The sequence below is a fragment of the Chamaea fasciata genome, unplaced genomic scaffold (genome assembly GCF_029207755.1).
Source record: "Chamaea fasciata isolate MVZ Bird 193981 ecotype frontalis unplaced genomic scaffold, bChaFas1.0.hap1 SCAF_2, whole genome shotgun sequence".
NCBI lineage: Eukaryota > Metazoa > Chordata > Aves > Passeriformes > Sylviidae > Chamaea > Chamaea fasciata.
Genome location: NW_027094087.1, coordinates 3995941 through 4019431, shown reverse-complemented (window position 1 = coordinate 4019431; position 23491 = coordinate 3995941). Strand labels below are relative to the sequence as shown.

At 39.8% G+C, this 23491-nt stretch overlaps 1 protein-coding gene across 3 annotated transcripts; it reads right to left on the bottom strand.

Annotated features, from left to right (window-relative positions):
- Positions 1-413: 413 nt before the first annotated feature.
- ARL6 (ADP ribosylation factor like GTPase 6) lies at positions 414-19150 on the bottom strand. 3 transcript variants are annotated; one of them, XM_066207922.1, is made up of 8 exons: positions 19074-19150; positions 16627-16777; positions 14693-14754; positions 12917-12985; positions 10454-10548; positions 6618-6747; positions 5111-5166; positions 414-2579 (listed from the first exon to the last, which is right to left on the bottom strand). In XM_066207922.1, exons 2-8 carry the CDS (start codon positions 16747-16749, stop codon positions 2554-2556), a joined length of 561 nt encoding a protein of 186 aa, XP_066064019.1. In that variant the 5' UTR covers positions 16750-16777; positions 19074-19150; the 3' UTR covers positions 414-2553. The 3 variants fall into 3 exon arrangements, with proteins under 3 accessions (XP_066064019.1, XP_066064010.1, XP_066064028.1); XM_066207913.1 differs by having other exon boundaries at positions 16627-16780; positions 19074-19142; XM_066207931.1 differs by lacking the exon at positions 19074-19150 and adding an exon at positions 18380-18621 and having other exon boundaries at positions 16627-16780.
- Positions 19151-23491: the final 4341 nt, after the last annotated feature.

Below are 23491 nucleotides of genomic sequence, written 5' to 3'. Positions count from 1 at the left end.
AAGAGATGTTGCAGAAGAAAATCAAACACCAAAAAACCAAGAAGTACAAATAATATAAAATAAATAAATAATAAAAGTACAAAACTAACTGTTTTCTAAAAGCACTTACCACATTAGAGAGCAAAAAGTAAAATATATTAGAGTTCTTCCCTCAGATTTGTGGACGGAAGAACAAGCAGTAGGTTCAAACAGCTTCCCATGACAGTAAAGGCAATACACAAGATTAACCTAGCACTTTATGTAGTTCAAAATAAACAAACAAAAATAATCAGAAAACCATCTGATTATTCCATACTATTCAAGGAAGTAAGAAATGCAGATGGATTCTATGTAAGAAAAATTTTCTTTGGTTGAAAAGAAACTGTTAAGTTACAATTAAATGTTTAATTTAAATAAGACATGTAAGTGAACCACAATAATTACAAAATACTTATACACAGCAAAACAGTTTTGCAAGTATTATTTTCAAGAGAATAGTTTTAGATTAGATATTTGAAGAAATTCTTTACCAAGAGCATGGTGAGGCACTGGCAGCATTTCCCAAGGAATTTGTGGTCTTCCCACCTCTGGAATTGTTCAAGCCCAGGCTGGATGGAGCTCTGAGCAACCTGTGGACAAGGTGCCCCTTGTCCAAGGAGGGCAGGGGCTGGAACTCAATGATCTTTAAGGTCCTTTCCAACCCATTATTTTAATTACTGTATTATCCAAAGCAAAGTAAACTAGAAAATTATCTGCCCACAATTCAGAGGAAAACTTCTCAGAATTATATATTACCGTTCCTCCTTTGTATTTGATTTTTGTATAGATGCTTAGATTCAGAGTTGATAAAAGGCCAACAGTGTCACAGAAAGAGACATGAAAATACTTCCATGACAAACTGAACTGTAAGAACCACAGCATCCTGCAAGAAAGATTTCTTACAGTGACATTTTCTTCTGGCAAAGCAGGGGAGTTAAATTTAACTATTGAATAGATGAGAGTGCATGACACTGCTGTCCCATTTCAGCTCCCTTTACTCCAAATATTCCTCTCTGAGGTGAGGCCTAGAAGGCATGCTGACAGAACATTTGTGTGTTTTATATGCTAATGGGTGCGGAGGGAAGCTTTTGCAAGAGCTGCATATTAATTGTCCCACAGGGATCAGGTAATCACTGAGTTAAATGGAGTCTTCAGCACTGCCAGGGTCAGTCTGCCCTTTCATGAAGGAGGGAGGGATTAAAAGGGAAGAGGTGGCAGAACAAAAATAAAGTTCTTAATTTGTTACCTATGGTACATCTTTGGAGCCGGAAAGTTTATTACATTTATTTTTGAACGTAAAACAGTCTCTATACACAACAGAAGTACGTAACACATTTCATAATAGTGATGTAGTAAACCAGTGAGCTGTCCCTTAACTGTATAAGCACAACTTGCAAGAAACTGACGCACAGGAAGTTCCACTGGACATGAGTAAAGAACTTCTTCACTGTGCAGTGACCAAGCACTGGGACAGATTGTCCAGAGAGGCTGTGGAGTCTCCCTCACTGGGGATATTCCAGAACCACCTGGATGCAATCCTGCTCCATGTGCTCTGGGATGGTGCTGCCTGAGCAGGGAGGTTGGGCCAGACGACCCCACTGTGGTCCCTTCCAGCCTGACCCATCCTGTGATCCATATGCTCCTTAAGTATGTGGAAGAGAAGTCTAGTTGATTAAGTAGTGTCAAAAATATGCAAGATTAATAAAAAAACCCCTGGCAACAGAGATACCATTTTATTACATATACAGTGCTATATCCACTTGAATATGGATAAACAAATTCCAAATTAAACAAACAGAAAACCAAAAAAATCTCTAGCATGTAAAGACCATTAATGAGCACATTAAAGTTAAAAAAACCCAATCAGGGCATGTCATATATTTGAAGTTTTATTGATGGGAATGCAAATGGCAAAATCACAAAAACAATTTGCAACATTTCATTAAAAGCAATTCCTTAAAAACATCTGCAATCATCTATAACAAATACACTGAATATTTGAATCCTTGTATCTTTAATCAAAATATTCTTATAGAAGTCTATTAGAGATGGATAATAAAAACCCAATGTCAAACTTTAATATAAAAAAAGAGAGTAATGCTGAAAACTGGGCACCTAAAATCAGTAGGTATCTTATGTAGCTGGATTTCAGGAAGTGCTGATTATTCTTTCTCTGGAAAACAAACATTCCCATTTGCTCAAAAGGTGTCCCCCCAAAAAACAGAGGGGCATTTACAGATGGCTAATTATCACCTAAACCTCAAATGAATGCAGATGTTTGTTGTTAACACAAATATTTTCCTTTGTATATGCTCTCCAGTCACAAGATTTTCATTTAATTCATCAATGTGCATACCTGAGGTGCTAGGTTGTCTATATTCAGTTTTCCTGGAAGAGATACTAAACTGAAACAAGCCAATACAGGATATTTTAGCTGAATTGTTCATCTTCTTCAAATCATTCTTCCTTTCCAAGGAACTTGTTCACCTACTGACAAGGGGCATAAAAGAACCCCATAGGTCCTTTATTTATCTCTCATGTCTTCATTGCTTGCATCTGACCTGTTAATAAAAAGAAACATCTCGTCTTAGCACAAGATGAATTCTTGCTGCATTTTGCTTTTGGAAAACATAAAATAGACCTAGATATTTTGGTGTAGTGACAAGAATGGGGGACAACGCAGAGTTGTTTTCAACATGCTCTCTCACCCACTTCTGAAATTCCTGTACAGCCAAGTTGTGTTCCCCAAATCTTGCTAATTAAACAGGGAGACCCTTCCACCTAATTCAGTTTTTATCTTCTTCAGGCTTGTAAGACCATATTGATGACAATAAGACCTGGAGGTTTGTTTTATGAAGTATACACTTCAATTCCTTGTACATATTTTGGCTTCCACTTAACTGAACATGAACTGCCCAACCGCAAAAGATTAAAAGCTTGGTTTTGAGTAACACATGAAAACTTTGCTCTCAGTAGTCACACTTCTCCATATTGCTGCCTGATTGCCATTTCTCAATTCACTTCAAACGTTTTCTTGATTACCAGAAGCATCCAGCATCCCATTACAAAAAGTGGCAATCAGCACAATTTCCCCCTCTAAGGGGGAATGCTGTGAGACAGGTTTGTTTTACCCTATGGAGGATGTGCTGTTGCAAAAGCAACCCCATTACAAAATAGGGAAATAGCAAACTCAGCCTTCACCGGGAAAAAAAAAACCCACAAAACTTTCTGCACCTGCCACCCCAGTTGTGAAATGGGTCTGGAAAAGGAAACTAAGGAAAGCTTGGCTGCTGACAAGATCTGTGCACTCATTCACCGGGTGTCATTTCTTCCCCTGAATTTTCTGGCATCTCCAGGCTGTGATTTAGGGACTACCATAACTTACAGAGTTGTTCCAAATATTTCCATCTAGTGCTCTAGGAATGAGGAGAATCAAGAGTAAAAATTTGTTCTTGAAATATCAAAGTATTTGGCCTTTAAACATGTAATTGCCAAACTACATGTGCTTAGGTAACAGTACAGTTTAAACTCAACCCCTCTTAAGCTTTTGGGTTCACTGAACTAGGGAGCAACAGGAAATTTTCAGAGAGAGTCCATCCATGAAGATTTTCAGCTCAGAAAATTAGGAAATCTAACACTCCATAAGAAGTGAATAGCTATGAAGAGCTACGTGAGTGACAGCAGAAGTATCTGTTTGCTGTGCTTAAAAAAAATCTACATATATAACCTAAATATTTTGTCAGAAAATATTTACACAAGCATTTGAGACTCTTTTAAGTAGTATCAAGCTATGTACAAACCCATAATTTGGACTGAAACTCTAAAGGTTCCTCCGAGAGAAGCATAGACCCTGAACATAGCAAGAAAACATTACTCAGCCAGATCTATGTCTGAAATTAGGAAAAATTGTGATCTGGAATCTGCTTCTATGATGACAGGATACAGAAGAGGAGGAAATCCAATGCCAAGATCCTGGTTCCCCACCCTAGAATTATTTTAGCTGCTGAACGATACATCACTGCTCTTCTGTAGGACGGTAAATCTCATTCTAAAGACTATTTTTGGCGAGCAGCCCTCCCTCTGAAAACATGACCGAATGTTTTTGTTCTCTACAATAACTCGGTAAAACAAACCATCTTTTTCTAGTCAGCAGGACGAATCTAGGTAGAAAGGCCAGTCTAGTGTCCCCGGAGCAGTGGGGATGCGTTAACCCGGGGCCGGGGCTGGCTGTTACCCTTTTGGAAGGAGGCTCTGTCCCCGGGCCAGCGCTGACACCCCGCGGCCAGCGGGGCACAGCACATCACCCAAAGCACTTCACAGCACGAGCAACGCCAGGCAGGGAGCTAAAACTGGGATCGGGCTGCCAAAACTATGCCACACTTCACTAATCTAAACGTGGAGCAGGACCACGAGAGAGACCAGAGCCTTACCAACACACAACAGGAGACACAACATCTGTACCAAGTTTCTAACTACACAACATCTGTACCAAGTTTGTAATGACACAACATCTGCACCAAGTTTGTAATTAAAGCTGCTGGATGTCAGACATGATCCGACCCGGATCTGATATTTTCCATGCAGTTCTGAGTGTCTGCATGTTCTGTAATCGTTATGGTGTAAGAAGTTCTTCTTTTGGCTCTGGATTAAAGAGCTGAAGGTGTATAATTAAAACCAGTGTCTGCGTACTTGGCTTATTTTTTTCCACCATTTTTTGATACATAACATTAAGTTATGTAAAACAGGGACAGGACATTAAGAATAAATTAAAGAAGAAACTGAACTACCACAATAAGAAATTGAAGTGTGGCAGCTGGTATTGTTTAAATTAAAGTGCTATACTGTTTGCAACAGTGTGCATTAGTATTTCATAATACACACTTTGGTCAGGGAAGCCCACATGATGTTTTGTGTACGTTAAGGAGGTAAATGAAAGGCAAATATGAGACAGAGCTTTAGTACTCACTGTGTAATTTGATCTGACAGCAGAAATGGACAGAAAGAAAACAAAGGAAATAATAAAGAAAAAACCTTACAAAATGAAAGAGTTCAACAGAATGAAAATAGAGCAAGAGAATTACATATGATATACCTTGGAGCCAATCCACACCTTCTTGTAATCCTTCTCCTTTAAGAGCATCACTGGCACTGAAAGAAACAAAACAAACTTCAAAAACATTGTAAAAATACCAGTTTTAGTTGAGTAATCACCAAACTTGTAATTTAGGTAATTGTAAAGTAGCATCAGGTACAGTTTCCTTAAGTTTTCTTCCCATGGAGAAGACTGCTCCTCAAATGATATGGGGTACTTTCCCCATAGGGAAACACCATTTCATGATGTGACCTATTTTTTAATTCCAGTTTCAAGGCACAAGGAATCATTCCCAGAACACGAGGGGCTCTGGGAGAGCTCCCACACGAGGCAGACACGTTCTGCAGCACCTCCCTCCTCAGACAAGGCTGTGAAAGATGTTTACTCCCTCCAACAGCAGCCATGAATCATGGAATCATTTAGGCTGGAAAAGACCTTTAAGATGATCAAGCCCAAATGTCCTCAATGCAGTTCCTACACACAGTGAGAATGCTGGAGTAGTGGAAGGAGGAACTACGTGTGTGTACACACTTCATTGTAACAGCAACCCCAGGAGTGTCTGGTAATGTGTAAAACTATTCTGCTACACTGACAGCAGTGTAAACCCACCTTCTGAATCACTGGGGGATAACTGTTTAAATGCTCTTCATAACTGTTTAAATGCTCTTCATTCTTCAGTTTATGAAAACCAGCACAGCAGTGAATCTGGATTATAACTGCAGTTCCCTATTAAAAGACCTTCCAAGAAGCTTGGGAATTCATGAGTGTGATTTCTGGACAAAAACAATGTCCAGGTAATCAAATTTAACATGGAAAGGCCTAAAATGAAAACTGTAGCTTTCAGCAGCATTTAGCTGCTGATTTCATTTTTATTTGTAACAGCTGAGGACTTTAATAGGAGAAAAAACCTGACTTTTATAAAGCACTTCTGATAAAAGGAGAGTTTTTTCCTTGTGAACAGCAGCACTGAGTAAAGCTCACATACTTCAGGAAGAAAAGACTAGCTCCTACAGCTAAAAATCCCCTCAAACACGACTGGGTACAAAGAGTACAGTGTCCCTCTGAATACAGAAGAGAACAGTTTACTGAATGGCCTTTCAACAACAGTTCACTGAAGCATCTGCAGAGTGGAAAAAAACTCCAAAGGTTTTGTTATTGATATTCTCAAACCTGCAAGGTAATCAAGGCACTCTGATAACAATTTACTCAATATCCCAGCAACTGTTGTTCTGAGGTCAACCTTGCTTTTTCATTTTACTGGAAATCCTCCATTCCATTACTTGGCTAACAGTTCTGCTGTGAAAACTTTCAAGACAAAGTCTAAATGAATGCATTGCACATTTAAACTAAGTTTCACCATAAGTATTTTAATATTACTACTGTTTCACATGTGGAATCTGTCTTTTTTCTACTCCATTTATTTTATACAGTAGTGAGTGGCATGACAGGGCTAAAACAGGAATGCACAAAGCAATGCCAATAAAAGGATAGAAAGAGAGAACTTTACCAGATATGCCAGGGCTTGTCTTTGATGTTTTCTAGGGACAGCAACTGAGACACTTTCACTGATGACACTGCATCCCTGAGGTCCATCTTGTTAGCAAAGAAGAGAATAGGCAGTCGACGGTGCTTAATATCTAGGCATGAGCAGAGACAGAAGCCTCAGGACAGGAGGCAGCACTCACCCAGCTCTGCATGGAACAAGGCACAAACAACACAGCAAGGTATTCTGCTCACCTGCAGCCGCAATTCTCTGAAGGTTGTATCCTACTAAGATGCACACACTGTTGGGTCACCTGGCCTCTGCTGCATGCTTCCAGAATGCTCACAAACTTCCTTGCAGGTTTTGGAATCTTTCACCCCCTTTCCCCCTACCTTGTACCCACATTTCAAGCTGGAGATAGGAATTGCTGGTGAAGCTGGGGAACAAGAGATCAAACCACTGCCTACAAACACTGTACATCTCTGCTTAGAGAGGACTGGATGTATAAAATGGATGGAAAAAATCATTTGCGTTCATTCATAATGTCACAACAACAGTGGAGAAGTCTGGATTATCCTTTAGTGTCCTGGAAAGCATCCATTACTTCATAGAATTTATAAAATTGGGATAAAGTGCACATCCTTTATTCTCCCTTCCCTTGAAGGACTTCTTCTCCAGAAGCTCTTTCAGCTAGCAGTGAGAACTACAGACCAAACAAAGTACTCTGGCAGTTTCTGGGATACTTACATATGGACAAGCTTAAACCTCACAGATTACCCCAGAAGATTATGTGTATGTGATTGAAAGGAAACAAAGTATACTGTCCGCAAAGTTACAGATGTAACACTGCCAAAAAATTACCAGCACCAAGACTAACTCTCAGAGTTTTTCATATTATTTATACAAAGGATGATATACAAGATTAAAGAAAATCTAGGTTTTAGTCTATCCATCAGTGCTTGATAGGAAAAAAACCTTACACACTACCACCTCAATGAAAATTGTTACACAGGCTCTTTTTAAAATAGTAAAAAGAAAAGGTTATTTCACACAGGAAACTAGGGAAGGATTTATTTAAAAATGTCAAACATAAGCCATCTGCCCCTGCTGATGGGCAGGAGGAAGATAAAAACCCCCAAAATCCCAACAACTGTCAGTGCTGAAATGGTTTGAACTTTCCTAATTATGTTCTTTTCCACCTCCCTACTAAAGCTTTCCACAGAATCAGTGGAGACAACATTACCTCCCCACATTCATTCTGAGATGCAAGTGCTGATCAAAACACTGACAATTTTCACAAACTATTTACTCTGCCTGGAGCTCTTTTGTCCTCTGATACCCATAAACACAAGTCAAAGGCCTCAAAATACAAGCACAGTATAATTAAATCGCTGTTTTGATTCCATAGTTGAACAGCTGTTGAGTCTCCTGAAGGAAAGTTTTAGATTAATTTACAGTATCATTAAATGAATCCTGATATCCACAGGTTGCAGGTTATGGGTAAATTAAAACCACATAAATTAACTGACATCACATATGCAAGCAGCCAAGTTAATCAAGGAGTTTCCAGTGTTTTCCTAAATAATTAGAAAGGGGCACAACCTACCCACCCAGACTCATAATGCAGACTCAAAGACATTTGCTAAATAAAGTCGTGGTCACAGAAATTTGTATGATTTCCTAATGTGCAGTATTTCCCTCCCACACTTTTCACAGTTACTAATGGAAAGCAAACATTTTCTAGCTGCAAGTGGTTATGAATTAATACATTAAAATCTACACCAAACTCCAGCTGTGTGATGTGCAATTTTACACAAAGAATTTCAAGTTTACAAGAATTTCAGTTTAGTTTAGAAGCATGTGCTGGAGGTAAAGTGACCCAAGAGTCATCACCTAATCCAGGTAATCTACCGCTACCATCTTTCAAATTGCTGAAGAATGAAATTTGAGTAAAAACTCAAAAGATCATACAGTTATCATTAAACAAGCTGTTATTTGAAGAGTGCATTGTCCATTAACGTAAGCAAAAATGATTTATAGCTCTGATTCACAGAAGAGTCCCAGCTAGTACGACTTCTAACCCCATTAATGCTTCACAGGACACATTCCCTTCCCTTTCCCTCAGGCAAAGCCTGGCAAAAAGACAGAGAACTGTTTTACTGAGGGATTGCTAAGATTTTCAGAGACAGGAAATGATTCAATTCCATTTAAAACTTAGGTAAACACGAACATTTAAACCACTCCAGGAGGATGACACACACAGAAGCACAGATTAGGAGAAAGTAGGGTATGCAGCAAGAAAGGCAGAACACTAATACAAATAAAAATATTGACATAGCAAACCAGTTGCATATTGATTCACTCAACAGCTGCTTTTATTGAACGTTATCCTCGAAGAACTTTTTAAGCCCTTTGGTTCTCTTAGATGTGATGTATCAAACCTGATAATTCAGTGACACTGCTGCTGTGTTGGAGCTAAGCCACTCCAGGGCAGAAATACACCACTGCTCTCTGCTGGCTCTCAGGACTGCACTCAGTGGCCAGAGCCTGGGCTTGTGTAATTTAAAGACACAAATGCATGAACAACTGAACAGCACTGACCTGCTAGGTCAGCACTGGTGACCTATTAATGCCTAAAGGAAAAACCCCACCCATGGTTGCTTCTATTCTGTCTAAACATTTTCACTCTTCTGCCCTCTATTAAACCAGTAACTTCTCCCAGCAGTCTTTACCTCTAACCCTTGGCTCTGTGTGGTTCCACTTTACTAACAGAGTTGGCTTTTACTGCTGCAGTTAATTCCTGACTTGGTACAAAGTGCCCTGGCCTCTGTGTAATCCACCAGCAGCCTTTGGCTCACCTCATCGTCCCTGTGACTTTTGTAACACTGTCTTTTCACTGTCTGCATTTGAAGCAGCCCATGCCCTTGAATGAGAAATTAGAGGATGAGAATAAGAAGGGCCAGTCAGCTCCAGCATCTTTGTTGATGAATTAAAGTGTTATATACAGTCATCATGGGAACATATTTGTCCCTAGCACACATTGCTTTTCTTAGAAATGCAAGTCAGCTTTTCCTTTCTTATTTTCAGCACGGGAATCCCACAAGTTAAGGCTCTATCAGTTCAACAAATAATTAAGGAATCACAGGATAATTTCACTTTTCAACTTCCTAGATGTAGTTTTATATTCTGGTTAGTCAGAGCAACTACCGGAAGTGCTGAAAGTCAAAATTGCATATTGCTTACAGACGCATCCCAGTAATGTTGGATACATGGAAAGGCAAAGAATTGACTGATATCAGAACTTAATTAAGGTGCAGCCTCATGTAAAAAAAACCAAACAAGCCAAACCCCTAAAACCACGACCCCGATCACAAATCCTCTCATTTACTCTTCCATAGGGAATTGAAACTGACTGGTGTAATTATCCCTCCTTATTTCTGGCTAAAGCATAAAAAATTACAATGAAGATGACAAAAGAAAGTTAAATGTTACATTAAAGGAATTAGTTATCTTCATGGAAAAAACAGACGGGGAGACACAGTTTTGTCTGTTCTGGTCCTCACAAGAAGCCTCTCCAGCTCCCAACCCAAAGCCTACTCTTTCTCAAAACTGTGTAACTTTTGATCTATATTGATTAACAGGAGACCAACCCAACTCAGTGTAGAAAGCTGAAGGTGACAAATTTCTAAATGTGAATAGGTTAAAAAAAAAACAAACCCACAAGTTTTTCTAGACTGTTATTCCGCTAATATTCATGAATGGTTAAAATGCTTCCAAAGTACTCAGAATGTGTCAGATAAGGGTTTTTCTTAAGACAACACAACAAATATGGACACAGAAGGAGAAAAATGCCTCCTCACCTGGATGATTCAGAAGGGTGTCAAGTTCTTCTTTGGCCACAACCATTCTTAATTTGTCACTGCTATCAATGACAAAAATAATGGCTTGGCCTTCTCTGCATAACATAAAAAGAGCAAAGAGGCAAATTACAGGTTCTCAAACTGCGAATAAGAAAAGGCTTCAGAAGAAACACCAAGAAAAAAGTCCAAACAAACCTGATTTTTCCTCTAATTTTTGTCATTGCTATTTACCATTAACCTAACACTTCAGTCTTATTTCTGAAATTCCATCTTTTGGTAACATGCATCATTTTTTCAGACATGAAGTTGTTACCCACCCCTACAAGGTTCAATCTCCACACACCTTCTAGAAAAGCTTGATTTTACCACCCAGACTGAAAAATGAACTCAAAATGTAATCAACTGCTATTTTGACATTTTGACACAGGCAGGAAAAAAACCCATAAAGACAGATTTTTACAGAACTTCTGTATTTCTTGTACTAAAGTTTATTTAGAGAAAGGTCAAATAGCTTTTTAGAAAAAATCTGTGTCCACAGCTAGGCATATGCAGGTTATTTTAACCTTTACATATCCTGCATAAACAGGATCTTCCTTTTTTTATTTTTTTTTCAAATAACAGGTGAAAACTTGAAACTATTTCAAATCATTAGGACATTTTGCTGGTAGTATGACCACAGTCACAACCTACATGCAACTACTCAACTCATTATTTCAGGATGTTACTGATTATTTTATGACTTGATGTTCTATTTATTGAAACTTATTTTGAAAGCCAATGAAAGTCTCACAAATTCACAATTCACCCACAGAAAGTATATTTACTTTATATTTAATGTAATATTCACTTCTCCTTCACTTTCCATTTCTCTGAGAGACCATTATGAATACATTCTATAGCCTCCAGCACCATCTACCTTTGTATTTTGATAAGAAGCAGTTCTACACCTACAGGAAACCAGAAATAACCTGAGCAGCCCAAGACTGTATGAGGAGGCTCATTCTCTTCTGGTGTACAGAACCTTTAGTAAATAAAGTTTTGCATGAAAGCTGAAAATGCCTTGGCAATTTTCATGAGTATAGAGTATTTTACCAGAGGAATCAAGAGTATTGACCACCAAAAAAGAAATTTCACAAAGAAGTAACAGGGGTTAGGACACAACATGACTTTGAGATTATTTAAGATAAATGTACTTAGAGGATGACCTAGAAGATAAACTTTCATGCTAAATAGAAGTAAAGTCCAGACTTGAAGGACTCCAAGGCAACTACTTTGACACCTGCCCAGATTTAATTTCCTGCAAAACTCAAATTTGCTTAACTTCATAAACTGAACAGCACATAATTAGTTTATTAATATTTTTATTTAATCAATACTAAGTATTAATTAATTACTATACTAGAAGTTCTTAGAAGTTAATCTTAAATATGTGGCTACTGCACTGGATCAGGACCAGAGGTGGATGCAAGTGCGTATTTCACTGTCAGCATAACCTAAAAAACTCCCTTACTGTCACAGAGTTATTGTTAAGATGAAAAAGCCATTTGTGCCTCACAGGGGATAAGTTACTGCGTTAAATACAGCAATCACAAAGATTATTTGCTTATGAAGCAGTCTGCTAGCATTTTGAGAGCAGCCTGAGGGCATCAGTTACTGAAATGCAAATCTAACACTCTTGAACAATGAAGATCTCCTAGCCAAATGTTTTCAGTGCTAACACAATTTGCACAGGAAGGAGAGGAAGCATTAATCCTCAGTTAAAAAACAATTCAAGCTCTACCAACTCATATTAATATTTAATCAATATTATAATCTTCAGAATTTCTCCCTTCTATTTCTCCAAGCTACTTCTGCACAGTTTAGCACTGTCCATGTTATCTAGATCACGATCAGGCATTACAGAACAGCAATGAGACAAGGCAAATAAAGATTAAGTTTCAATAAAAGCTCCAAAATCAGAGAACGGTGCCCATCCATTGCCAAAAGGCAATACCAGGGTGTTATAAAGTACAGAGAATATCCTGTTTAATAAACAACACTAAGAATGTCCATTCAGGTTCTTAGGCACACGTGCTTTATTCTCTGAGGTTCATTTCCCTCACCTCTAAAAATCTCAGCCGTCTTGCAGGTTTTAAGTCATTGACTTACAGAAGGACTGAAAAATTTGAAACCTAACCCATCTTGAACTTTCTTACAGGATTGGTTTTCATGTTTCAACATTTAAATCTCATCTCTAGGATGTTCCCCCAAGTTGTCCCCGAAAGCACAGAGTAACAGCAGATAAAAATTTACACTTGTGAGAACAGAAAGTTTTATTTATCCAGACTAAACCTTCTGTCAAACACCAGGTATAAGCCTTGTCTGAATCATTTCTAACCACTAGATATTAGCATACTTCTGTTTAAATAACCTACACAACAGTTAATATGAACAGCAATGCTTTAAAATAAATTACAGGCTTACTTGTAGTAGTGTTCCCAGAGGTCTCTGTATTTCCCTTGACCTGACATATCAAACACTGTGAAAGACAAACTGCAAAGAAAAGAAGTGCATGAGGCCCAGAAAAAAGAAAAAAACTCAAACTACATCCATTTTCTTTGCTACTCTGACCAAAAAAAACCCAACCAGATCAATCTGAATCCCAATCAACTGATAAAAATTCCCAAAGGAAATCTGGTTGCACTATCTGCCTTCAAATGATCCTACCCAGATTTGCAGTTTTATTATAGAAATATTTCAAAATGGAAAATGTGTTTATTATCTGAATAAAAGAACTGAACCAATTATTTAAAGTTAAATCAAATGCAAAATAAGCTCCCATTCAGTCTCTCTCTCTATCATGCTGGTATCAAATATTGTTTATCAGTAAATGAAATTCAGATGAACCATAACTTAAAATCTATGGCCTGTCTTAAATTCTGTCCCTAGACAGGTATAAATGTCTGCAAAATAAAAGGCTTTTTAAAAAAAAATAAATAAATTCCACCTTTAGGAGAAAAAGAAATTACATTTTGGTAAAAACAGGTGAGTTCAGGGGACCAAGCTACAAAGAGCAGCCTTTGCCACTGTCACATTTCACCCAACCACGACATACAGCAAGGCAACTTACTGAACACTATAGAAAGGTCTCATCTGCTCCTGAAATGCCGAGAATTCAGGATTAGGCTCTCCTTTTTTTGGGTAGCCCCAAGTGGAGGCCACACCAAAATAATGATGTTAGGAAAAGGAAGCTCTCCAGACATCCTTTCCACTCTATGTCCAGACACAGAGTTGTGGGTTTGTCAGCTGTAGAGTTTGAGGTTTTGGGTGGATTCTTTAGGGGTTGTTTGGGGTTTTTTTATCATTCTACACTGTGTATTTACAGGTCATCATCTCTCTTACTACAGGATCAGAATTTAAAAAAGCAATATAAATTAATTTACATTCTCACACAGGAAGTGCCAAACTTGTCTGATGTACTTCACTGAGACAGAGCTCAGTTGTGGAAACTCTTACAGAAATATGAAACCTCTCAGTCTCACATATCAGCTCAAGGAATAAACAATTTTCTCAGCTCAAGGAATAAACAATTTTCTTGCAGATCTCCCACCCAGTGAGGCTACACTGCTTGGTTTGAAGACTTAACTGCACACACTAAAAAAATCCAGTGAAGGCAACGAAATGATGCTGCCTCCCTGAAATATCCTGGTGTCACGACTTCCTTAATCTAAATCTTAGTCTTCATTCAACTAATGACTTATTACTCTGTTTCCTGGCCTTTGCTCCTGCCACCTTCACATTGCTAATGCTGCAGCCATCCTTTTGCATTTAATGAGATTACACTGCAATCTGTTCAGAGTACCTCCAGTGAGAGTGCTTAATTTAGGTTACCAGATTGAGAGTGGAATATAGGCTGCCACCTCAGCAGCTGTCTCTCCTCCAGTCTGTAACAGTGCCCTGTTCTGAAACTCAACAGACAGGGATCAGATGTCTATACATGCCACTGCAAAAAAAACTAAAAAAAAAAAATCTTAATTTTTTTAAAAAATAGTTTTATAGCAGCACAAAACACGTATTATAGTGTAGCACACTCAGTACTGGATCATGATTAGGTCTCGTGGGTACTACATTCCAACAAACTGCAATGTCATGTCATTACACCACCACACATGATACTCAGTCACAAACCCACTGAAAGAGATAATTAAGCCCAACTGTTGTATAATAATCACTACTGCTAATGAGGAAAGAAAGTACTACCTTGAAGTTTTGAATTTCTCTATACTGAATCCTATTGTTGGAACGATGTCCTGAGTTTGAGCCTTTGAAGGAAAGAAAACACAGATTTTACAATCAAATTAGAAAATGCCAATACTGAAATATATTTGAAACATGAATACATTACAGATCTAATTTTGCCCCAAACTGTGCAATATTAAAAAAGTTCCCAAAAAGGTAAAGTAACTCAGAATCAAGGGGTTTGTATTTTTTGGGAGAACAGAGCGAACACTTTTGGAATTGCCAGAACACAAAGCATTACTAAGAGATCTGTCTGGTTACTGATCTACTACTGAGCTGGCCAAGGAACCTCTCAGCCAAGTTGGAGGAAAAGAATAGCTCCTCTAAGAAGCATGGATATTGAGCAGGAAGAAAGGTCACATCCCATAGATTACAGGGCTGTCTGAGAAAGTGACATGCAATCCTTGCACTGACTCCTAGAGCCCCTTATTCCGAACACCAACCATAGGCAGCTCCAGCAGAAACCACTGCAGACAGATGGAAAAACATGTGGATTTGCCAGGTCCTAATATACTGCTCCTGGGGCAAAGCAGCAGTTCTTAAGAAGAGTGGGTTGACCCAGAGCTCAAAATCACCTGCCCATTGAACTTACTAAAAATAAACTGATCTAATGACATTTGTTGCATGCTGGACTGTTTGGCATGTCTTGCAAGGGTAGGACTTACACAAGTTGGATGCAAAGTTATCCTCCTATAAATTCTCATTACTTTTTTTTTTCTTAAAATTCTACTCAAGTAATTCCCCTGAGAGCTTCTCTAATGCCCATTATTGTGACAAATCTCCAAGTCTACATTCAACTCTAGTTAGGAATCCTTTACTGCTTAAGGCATGATGTAAAAACCCTCTACAAAAAAAATGTCAGTAATTACATAAAGATACAATTTGCCTCATACAAACTGTAGCCTTTCTCCCAAACAACTGGCAGCAGATACCAAATAGTTTATAGTCTTTGTTTATAAATCTGCTCAATTTTCAGTGGAAGAATAATGGGCAGGAATGGAAGAGTAGCAGACTCTTCACTATTTTACACTTTTTAAACAATGTCCAGTGGACTCATCAGGTAAAATTAAATAAAAATTATTATTATTATTATAATAAAGCTGTGTCCTGATAATAAACAGCAGAAATCAGTTTCCCAGATGCACAAAACCTTTGCACAACCTTTGGCTTTGAACATGCCTACCAAAATTCATCTATTTCTAGTCCATAAACTAGAAAACATCTAGAAAAAAAGGTAATCCTATTTTCAGAATATTAGGCACTCTTTGTGGCCTCAAACACTTTTCACTGGATGAATGAACTGCAAGTATTAATGCTACTTATTTTGAAAATTATTCTGCTTTAAAAGCAGTGAGGTCACCCTTAAATGTGCATCTTCACATTATTACTTATTTTATTACTTCTTATGCACTTACTATTTTTCAGGAAGACAGTAAAATGAACATGGTAAGTTGTTGTACAATTGTATTAAATGTACTAAACGTTCAACATCACTTGTAACTTCAATCCTGTGGCAATTATTTAAGTGATTTAAGAGACTCTTTCAGATCCTGATTTCAGTCATCACAAACCCTTCCTTGTTGGGTGATCTTAACAAAAGTGTGCCACAGTAACAGTGGGGATTTTTTTGGGAAAATAATGTGCGTGTGAATGCTTATCCTTAAGTTTTAGATTGGTGGAAAACCTTACAATTTATTTGCTCCACTGTGCTAAATCACAAGCTCTTCACATCTTTTCCAAAGGGTACAGTACAACAGCATACAAACTCAGATCAAACAAACCCCCAGCAGTGAACAAAGTAGCCTACTTACATTTGAAGATTTAACTTTATTGATGATGGTTGTTTTACTCACATTTGAAGGTTTAAGCTTATTGATGATGGTTTTTTTACTCACATTTGAAGGTTTAAGTTTATTGATGATGGTTGTTTTGCCGCTGTTGTCCAAGCCAAGGCACAAGACGTGAACCTCCTTTTTCTTCAGCCCAAGCCATCCTGCCAGCTTGTCAAACAATCCCATGGCTGCAGCTGGAAGTCCCGGGGATCACCTGCTGTTGAGGGAATCAGAGCTGTTGGAAAAGTGCTACATCCAGGGCAGTGCTGGCACCGAGGGCAGGCATGGGGCTGAGCAGCCTCGCACCCGGCCGAGGGTGGCGGGAGCACGACCCTACACAAATACTGTCACAGGGGCTGGCCCTGCACATAAGTACACGCAGGGTAAGCTGATTACAGCCAGCAGGCCTGGATACCAAAGTAGACCAGCTGTTTATAGCCCTGTCTCTATCACACAATGCCCTGGATTGGCGGCGCAGAAAACGCTGCCGCCGTTCTGGGCAGCCCAAACAGGGGAAGAGCTGCAGCCCCACCAAACTGAGCAAAAAAACAAAAGGAGGGCCAGGACCTTCACCTCCAGTTGTCAGCAGTCCGTCATTCAGACAACAAAACAGTATTTCCCTTCTCCAGCACGTGCTACATAATTTACTGAACCTTAAAGCACTCTCTGTTGATTCAGTTCAAACTCTAATTCTCACAGGTTTTGCCAATATTGACACGCGTGAATTAGGAACTCTTTGTTCACCACAAATAGAAACTGATTAAAATAGATCTGCCACAGACACCAAAACATTCACCCACACGTCAGGGAGATGCCAGACCTCTGCTGCTGCCCAGACTCTGGCTGAAGTTACCTGGCAGTGGCACATTCAAAGGAGCTTACACCACGTGTTCCCCTGCAATACCTGGCTAAACACCTCCGCAAAGAGGGATAACCCTTGTCTGTCCTGAACGAATTCCACTGGAAATAATTTCAGCTCTCACACAACTGAAACCTTTGAGATGCCTTGAATAATAAAGTATTTCATTCATGTCAGAGGATTTCTGGAGTGGTGAAGGCTGCTTTTTATCCCAATAGATTAAAAACACACAGCACTGGACAACTCGGGTTGCAAGCTGAATTACCCCAGGAAATCATAGCAGGAGGGGGAAAAGGTAAAAACACCCCATCAGTAACAAATCTTTGATCACATTTTTTCACCTACTGATTACAAAATGATGGTTAATTGCTTTTTAGTAATTTTAAAAAATTTGCATTTAATAAGGTCACATAAGTAATCATTCTGCCTAAAGGATGATTTTTCCTTTTTTGAAAACAGATTATTTTTAAAGCTTTATGCGGTGCATTTTGAATTCAGGACTGGTTGTGATCTACATTACAGCTACACAGAGTTATTACCAAGTTAAAAAAACCCCGACATTAGTTACAGCATGTCTCTCATTCTAACTCCCTTTGTTTTATGCCCCACTCCATTTCTAATCCATATATACAACTCAGAGAGCAGATTAAAGCTGTTTATTATCAAATTATCCCGACAAAACCCTGCTCCAAGACACATTACTTTCTCATCCAATCGAGAGCTTCATCTATACATTCTAGATGACAGGGTCAAAAAAATACATTGTAGGCACTCCTAAAATGAAACAGGAGGAAATGCAAGCCCTTAAAAATACTTCTAGGGCTTCACTTTCAAATCCAAAACCCTGAAAACACAACAGTTCCCAGCAATATTTTAATCAGAGCCAGGTTTTTCTAGCAAATTTTCCTACCAGTTGGCACAGCCATTATTTTAGAACACAGCCTGAAAGAAATGTACCCTTGACTTCTTGTCCGGCCCCTATTTTCATGTTTCTTTCTCATCTGTGAAGAGTTACAGCAGTTAAATTACTTTTTCCCCCCTTTCTTGCCAGCTAATATTTTAACTACAGTGCTATACATCACACATCTCTGGAAATTATTTAAGCCAGGGTCTGCTCCGGGAGCTTAACAGCAAACTCTGTAAGCTTTTTTTCTTAAGAAAGGATGTTCTTTCATGTCTGACCCTTGTCTGTTTTCAAGCCTAATCAACAACAAAGGAGATTTATTCCATGAAATAGACAGCAGCCAACAAACAAGCTCGAAGTGACGTCCTGGTGTTAGAATGACAAATGATTTATTTTTTTTTTTTTATTTAAGGTAGAACTGCCTTGTTTAGGTTTAGGGCTGGCTATATTTCATTGGTCTGAGATCCAAAAGGAGGGAAAGACTGAGCATACGGACTAATTGCCCTCATTCGGGACCGCGGCTCCCAGGGCCCGCCTTCCCTCCCTCCCGTCGGCACCACAAGGCCTCGACCCGCCCGGGAAGCGGGTCCCTCCTCCCAGGCCAGGCCAGGCCAGCATCTCCCCTCCCAGGGTCCCCCCGGGAAGGGAAGGAAGAGAAGGAAGGGAAGGAAGGGAAGGAAGCGAAGGCCGGTGGCGGGTTCCCCCTCCCTCCCTCCCCGGGCGCGGCCCCGCGGCCGCAGCACCGACCTGGGCCCGGGAGGCGCGGCCCGGCCCGCGCGCCGCCGCCGCCGCCGTTGCCGAGGAAACAGAAGCCCCGCCCTCCTCCCCGCCCCACCAATCCCGTCCCGCCCCCGCCGATTCCGGCCAATGGCGGGGAGGGCGTTGGGGCGGGGCCCGCCCGAGGCCACGCCCCCGGCCGCAGTGGGGCTGTGGGGGCCGGGGAGGGCTGAGGGGCGTTCCCTTCGATCTCCGCCCCTGGAATTCCAGCGCCTCTGGAATTGTTCGTTTCCAATCACTGCACCTCTTCCTTGCGTAGGAGCAGCGAGAGTGCCTGGATAAATCCTGTTGAGGATTGCGATTAGCACAGAAGGAAGGCCCTAAGTAAGAACGGTCCCCCTTGGTGTCGACAGCACCTCCCGTTCCGAAGCGGGCCTTCGGCGGGGTGGGGAAAATCTCAAATCCATTCGTCACCGGGGCAGTGGCAGCAGCAGGCCTTTGGGAGGAAGGCAGCCTGTCCAGGCAAGGCACAGAGGCTGCAAATACACTTGGGATTTTTTTATTTATTTATTTTTAATTTTTTTTAAATTATTTTTTCCCTGCGTAGCATAATCCCATCAGAGTGGTTCAGGGTCTGCTCTGTTTCCTGTATCAGGAAGGTTCCGACTAAAAGATGAGATTCCCTTGCCAGTGGCATTGTGAGCCACTAAAGGAAAAGGCAGGCAGCATTAATCCTGCAGTGAAACTCTGTGGTGAGGCACTTTCTAAAAGCTAATCAAGTTGAGAGGTGTATGTATGATGGAGGAGGGTGCTTCTATTTGAAATCAGCCCATATCTGAGGAACACTTCCGAATTCAGTGGAGAACACAGAATGGCAAAGGCATTTCCGTAACCAGATCTAAAATGAAAATATTCATTTTTCATTATGTGTGTACACTGTGTTAAACCTGACAGTCCTTGGTGCGAAAGCTCTTCCCATGTAAAATAATCAGGATGTAATGGACTGTGGGCATCTGACACTCATTTCCTGTCACTCTACAGCTACTTCTGTTCACTCTTGCATTGCATGCATGCGATTTTACGCAATGAAAGGCTCATTATAACTTCAAGCTTTTTGAGATAGGGTCTCGTTGTTGTATTTGGCATTCACTTCTTTGTGAATCGTCCTGCGTTGCCCTGGCATTATTTACATAATATGATCAGTTTTAAGACTGCTTTTGTCAGTGAAAGCTTTGACAAATACCAGAGGAGTTGCATGGCTCAGTGAATCACCATGAGGAGGGTGAACAGTACTGCAGAATCTTAATAGCACATTAAAAGCCATTTAAAATTCAGATTCACAGTGTTTCCCAAGAAGGAGAGAGCACGGCTATTTGCAGCTTTTAATGTGCACAGTTGTTTTTTTTCCCTGATGCTGTGAACTGTGGGTGCTTCTTGAGCATAAATGCTCAGTGGTAAGCACAGAAGAGCATTCTTTTAGCTGAAGGAAACAACTCTGAAGCATCTCAAGTGCTGGAGGGTATTGCTGGTCCATCTTTATTAGTACACCACCCTGTGTTAAGCAGCTGGGGTTTTTTGGTTGGTTTTTTATTTTTTTTATTTTTTTTGCATGGTCATGTATGACAGGCTTCACTGTGGATCATTATATTAGTAACTTAAGGCAAATCAAACACTATTAATGCAGAAGTAACCACCAGTACTGTAACTTTTATTTGCTAATAAATATCTTAATAAACAGGCTTACCCCATCTGTAAGACCTGATAATGCCTCTTAGGAAATCATAGAAAAATAAAATACAATAATAATCAATAACTTGTACTTTGTACAAAAATCTCATTATGTTGCTCAGCAGGTAGTTTTGCCAAACCCCATATTCTTTCTGCAAAGAGATGGCATATGTGATGCAATTCACCTTAAAAACACTCTAATGTTGAGAGCTGAGCATTCTATTACACTATTAACTTGTAGGCATGCCAGCACATGAAAATTTACATGAAACATCATAGTATCATAGGAATAGAATCATAATAATAAAGAAAAGAAGATAACACCACTACTCAGTAAATAATAACAACTTCACGTCTAATGCAAATTCCCCTTGGGACTGCAAATCAGTAGGGTAAGCTTTTTATTCCGTGGATATTCCTACGGTACCGTCATAAACAGGCAGGAAGAAAATGCAGTGGGACGCGTATGGGAGACAGATTAGGCGAAGAAAAGGAATTTTGAGGAGTGGGGCAGTCCCAGGGGGAAGCATGGACACTGGCTGTGCAATGTTCAGTCTCCCAGAATGAGCTCAGCCCCACGGAGGTGGGAGCCAGAGCCTCTGGCACAGCAGCATCTGCTGGGAGCTGAGTGCTGAGGACTGAGCCACAGGGAGTTGTCATTATTCAAATACCTCTTGGTTAAAGAAGCAATGGCAAAACAAACCTTAGCAGGGGTCTCGAAAGAAAAGGTGGGTTTCAGACTACTGGTAAGGATATGAGATCTGTGCTGAGGCCATGGTTTGATTTTGTAAAATAATTTGCGAGTATTATGACTATGCCATTGCTTTTGAAGCCATCTACCTCTGAAGTTTTGACATGGCTGCTTAAATATAGCATCTAAAGTGTCTGTCATCAAATATTTATTCATATATACACATACATTGATACATTTTATGGCTATGCTAGAACAGCAAACTATGAAGAGCAGTCATATTTAGTTTTGTACAGTCTAATTTCACAGAAAAGACAGAGATTAAAACCCCTTTTAATTCGGATACATTTAAAACCAACACACAGAAATAGATAGAGGCTATCCTGAGAAAACATACCAACCACTTATCTTCCAAAAGTAAATCAAAGCTGATGTTTGGAAGGTAGTAAAATATTCTTTTTGTAATTTTTTTTTCTGAAGGTCAAAGTGATTTGTTTTTTTAAAAAAAGTGATGACAAAATTAAAACTGTTAATTCCAACTGGATCAATGAATGATGCTTTGCTAGAAAACAAACTATTGCCTTTCAGTAAACAGGGTTTCATGTGATCTTTTAAAGATTTTTTTCTTTTCTTGCTAAACTGCAGGCGCAATCCTGAGAAGTGCAGAGAAGTTCCCAAAGTCAGTAGGATTTATACCACACCAGAGAAGAATGAGCCCTTTTTATGTCCCTGGGTTTTCAGTCACGGCAGTGCTGTGTGTGATGTAACTGATACCACCAGAGAATGTTGACACTGGCCTCAACAGAAGCAGATGGAAGGCTCTAGGTAAGAGCAACAAACATTGAATCCTGTCACAAGAGTTAACAAAGAAACAGCTTTTCCCACTTGAAGTGTGAAATAGACCTCTTAACCTTACTTAGAAGAGTTGGGAGAAGAAATTGCTGCAGAAGAAATGGTAGTAAAACTGCTACAATGCCAATTCCAAGCTCACTGTTTCTTGGGGAGAGGCAGATAGAGAATCATGGCCATTAAGCTGTAAAATGCTTCCAGTTTTTATTATTAGGAATCTTGGAGTGGGATGGTTTCCTTCAGATAGGGAATTAGTGAAAGAATCCAATAAATGGAACCACTAAGAGGGCATTTCTTATTTTATTTGCTATTGTGCCATTCATTAACTGGCAAATCTGAAAACACTCACTGCAGTGCACCAGGAGTATGAAGCAGCTTGTTCAAAGAGGCAAATCATCAGCCAGACTTGTACTATGAAAGGGAGATCATACTGCATCCTGATTTATGTTTAGAAAAAAAAAAAAAAAGAAAGATAGAAAAGTCCTATTTGTTTTGGAGGTTCTGTTTGTTTGATGGGGCTGGTGGTTTCATCCTGAATTTTAACCCAGAAGTTTGAGAAATTATCTGGGGAGTAAAACCCCACCAGCCCAGACCATTTCTGCTAGATCCCCTATTACATGTGTAGGTCATTTAGGTTACTAATTCCAGTGTCAGAGTTGACCACCCATTCCAGAGACTAAAACAAACACTGCAGCACCCAACTTTTGTACCTTGCATTTTACCTTTTCCATGTTGAAGGTAACCACCGCCTACTTGATCACATCCCTGAGGCAGCAGCCTTGTCTTTTAGGCTCAGTGCACTCTGTTCTCCCCAGTAAATGAGGCCATCTGTTCCAGGAAAATCTGTAGAAACCTTTGATTCAAAACCTGTTTCACTCACTTGTCCTCTTCTTACGGATCCACCTGACTTTGGATCATGCCCTGAGGGACCAACCTACATCTCAACCTGAAATGCTTCAACAGAGCAATTAAAACCAGCAAAAACTTTTAGCAAACCATTTGAACAACAAGACAGCTCATGTCCCAGTAGTGCTGCTTCTCTAACAACAAATTGCCCATGGCAGTAGTGGGGTGCAGGAAAGGAGAGCTGAAGCCTACCTACAGAATATATGGACATTGGGCTTCATCCCACTGCCACGGAAGTCAGCAACAAACTCCCATGGATTTAGATCACAGCAAG

Coding starts and splice junctions, on each gene's coding strand:
- ARL6 (XM_066207922.1), bottom strand. CDS start 16,749: ATGGGATTGTTTGACAAGCTGGCAGGATGGCTTGGGCTGAAGAAAAAG. Junction 14,755..16,626: donor ATAAACTTAAACCTTCAAAT/GTGAGTAAAAAA, acceptor TTTCCTTCAAAG/GCTCAAACTCAGGACATCGT. Junction 2,580..5,110: donor AGGTGTGGATTGGCTCCAAG/GTATATCATATG, acceptor TTTTATTAACAG/GTCAGATGCAAGCAATGAAG.